This window comes from Anomaloglossus baeobatrachus, chromosome 8 (assembly GCF_048569485.1).
Source record: "Anomaloglossus baeobatrachus isolate aAnoBae1 chromosome 8, aAnoBae1.hap1, whole genome shotgun sequence".
NCBI lineage: Eukaryota > Metazoa > Chordata > Amphibia > Anura > Aromobatidae > Anomaloglossus > Anomaloglossus baeobatrachus.
In genome coordinates this window covers 128,505,403-128,508,539 of record NC_134360.1, presented here as the reverse complement: position 1 = coordinate 128,508,539, position 3,137 = coordinate 128,505,403, and the positions used below count along the sequence as shown (strand labels likewise).

Here is a 3,137-nt window from a genome sequence, read left to right as displayed (position 1 = left end):
GGTGTTTTTGAGGGGTTAAATGGCTTTGGGCCACTAATCTAACACCACATTTACATACCTAGTGAAGTCGCACATCAAATTAAGAACACTCCAGCCTGGCCCAAACAGGTTCTGGGCATCAGAACTGGCATCAAATTGGGCAAATGGCCAGATTTTACAGATTTGAATAAGTAACCAGTGTTTTTGAGGGGTTAAATGGCTTTGGGCCACTGATCTCACACCATATTTACATACCTAGTGATGCCACACATCAAATTCAGATCCCTCCAGCCTGGCCCAAACAGGTTCTGGGCATCAGAACTGGCATCAAAGTGAGCAAAACCCACTTTTTACAGATTTGAATAAGTAACTGGTGTTTTTGAAGGGTTAAATGGCTTTAGGCCACTGATCTCACACCACATTTACATACCTAGTGATGCCACACATCAAATTCAGATCACTGAATGCCCAGAACCTGTTTGGGCCAGGCTGGAGTGATCTGAATTTGATGTGTGGCATCACTAGGTATGTAAATGTGGTGTGAGATCAGTGGCCCAAAGCCATTTAACCCCTCAAAAACACCAGTTACTTATTCAAATCTGTGAAAATTGGCTGTGTGCCCACTTTGATGCCAGTTTTGATGCCCAGAACCCCTTTGGGCCAGGCTGGAGTCACTTGAGTTTGATCAGGGGCATCACTAGATATGCAATTGTGGTGTTAGATCAGTGGCCCAAAGCCATTTTACCCTTTCACTAACATACTTTGATGCCCATTTTTTTTTCCAGTTGTATAATTTTCGCAGCTGGTTTTGAGTGTATGTATATTAGGGCACATCAGTGCATTGTATTTTATTATTGTGATGTGTTATTTTTGTTGATAAATGCATAAAAAATTGAAAAAACTAAAATTGCCGAATAAGAAACTGACGAATAAGAAACCAACTTCAGCTTCGCTCCATTCCAGTGGTTTCTATGAGGAGCTGTCTAGATTGGAGGTGATTTTTTGAGGGAGAGAGATCCTCAATAGATCAACTCCATTCTAGACGCAACCCTGCTGCTTACCACCCACAAATCACCACGGCACTGAGGAGGCCCCGCCCCTTCCGGTGACATCACAATTTCATGAAATCACTCCTCCCCCTCCTGCGATCTAGCCTCTACCGTGCTGCTTCTCGCCCGCAGCTCTGCACGGCACTGATGAGGCCCCGCCTTTTCCGGTGACATCATGAAATCACTCCTCCTCCAAATTTCTACTCCGTTCTAGCCTCTACCGGACCATGAGTACGATGTTCGCGGACACCGTCTTGATCGTGTTCATCTCGGTGTGCACGGCGCTGCTGGCGGAGGGTGAGCACGCACAACGGCGGAGTGCAGCCACCTATCATCACAGGCTGCTGCGCCGGGGGCCACACATAGGGTACGGGACCCCACACTATACCGAGGCCCTGCGGGTGTATAAGGGCCCCGGGCTTCCCAGCATTCCATCGCCAGGTCCTCTGTGTATGGAGGGCTCGCCGTCTGCTGAGTAAGCCGTGTGACGGGTGTGAGGGGCTCAGATGGCTGCGGCGGAGTGTTCGCATGTTGTTAGCGGTGCGCCCCGGCAGCCATCATGTATAGGCCGCAGGAGAGATGGGTGACCCGGCAGCGCTGCTGTCAGCTCCTTGTCATTTACAGCTGAGGGATGTGTTCTCCTCCCGCCAGGTCAGCGATCTGTGGCCTTTGGCCTGGATTTGTGAGTCCCTCTTCCCAGCATCCACTGCTCTTTACATTAAAGGGAACCTGTCACCAGATTTGGGCCCTATAAGCTGCTGCCACCACCAGTGGGCTCTGCTATACAGCATCCTAACATACTGTATATAAGAGCCCAGGACGCTGTGTAGAATGTAAAAATCACTAATGTTGAGCGGACCTGAACTTTAAAAATCTGGATCCGCGCGGTTTCAGCGACCGATCCGGGTCTTACCTGGACCCGGGAATTCGGCTGCACGATCCGGTTTCGTTTTTTTTTCTTTTCTTTTCTCTTTTCTCTCTCTCCGCTGGACCCGGATTATTTGAAGTCCGCTCACCTCTAAAAATCACTTTATAATACCTAATGGTTGTGCTGCGGTGGATTCTAGTCAGATGGGCGTCTCTGTTGTCTGGTGCCAGCGCCGCCTTTTTCGTCCATCTTCGTCGTTCACACTCGCCAGCATTGAGGTCCTGAGCAGGGCAGATCAAAGTATTGTCGTGGGACCGGCAAGTGTGTATGACGTAGGGACGCATTATGCACACATGCTTCAGAAGGAGGACGAAGATGACTGAACGAGGAGGCGGCAGCACTGGAGAACAGACGCACATATGCCCAACTCCACTGCAGCGCGGCCATTAGGTTAGTGGTTTTTGTTATACAGCACAGCCTGGGCTCTTATATACATCATGTTAGAATGCTGTATATAAGAGCCCACTGGGGGTGGCCGCAGCCTATAGGCTGAAAAACCGGCGACAGGTTCCCTTTAAGTGGCCTGGTGTGGTCTCACTTGTGTGCGACTGACTCATGGTGGCAAGCTGATTCCAGGTCACACTTTCTCTTCTGGAGCTGAAAATTAACCCTCATTGAATATTCACTGCATTCCCCGCCCAGGGCACGTGTAATTGGTTGCAGTTAGACGTGCCCCCACCCTGAGTGGCAGCTGACTGCAACCAATCACAGGCGCCAGGACGGCCGGTTGGGCGGAAAAAGCAGCGCAAATGTCTGCGGGTCAGTATCGTGGTATAATAATAAATGAATAAATAAAACAATCGCCGCAGGGTCCCTGTATTCTGATACCAGCACAGATAAAGCCCACAGTTACAGGCTGCAGCCCCCAGCTGTCTGCTTTATCATGGCTGTGTATCAGAATAAGGCCGGAGTCACACTCGCATCGCATCACCCAGCAGCCGCGCACACACAGAAATACATGCAGCTGACCCGCACCTGTAAGGAGAGTGTGCGGCTGCCGGGTGATGCGATGAGAGACTCGTGTGGGCGCACCATAAGGCCGGAGTCACACTTGCAGGAGTCTCGCATTGCAACTGTGACTCCAGCTTATGGTGCGCTCACACGACCATATACTCGCATGACGGCAGCCGCACACGCATCAGAGTGTGCAGCTGCATCGACTCTCCTGACAGCAACGGGTC

The 3,137-nt window shown here is 50.6% G+C and overlaps 1 protein-coding gene across 1 annotated transcript in view; it reads left to right on the top strand.

The window, feature by feature from the left end:
* The first annotated feature begins 1,177 nt into the window (after positions 1 to 1,177).
* Positions 1,178 to 3,137, top strand: part of TMCO1 (transmembrane and coiled-coil domains 1) — a 38,641-nt gene continuing 36,681 nt past the window's right edge. The window contains exon 1 of the mRNA XM_075322106.1: positions 1,178 to 1,469. Within this exon, the coding sequence (XP_075178221.1) occupies positions 1,256 to 1,469 (214 nt within the window). The 5' untranslated portion in view covers positions 1,178 to 1,255. The remainder of the gene's footprint in view (positions 1,470 to 3,137) is intronic.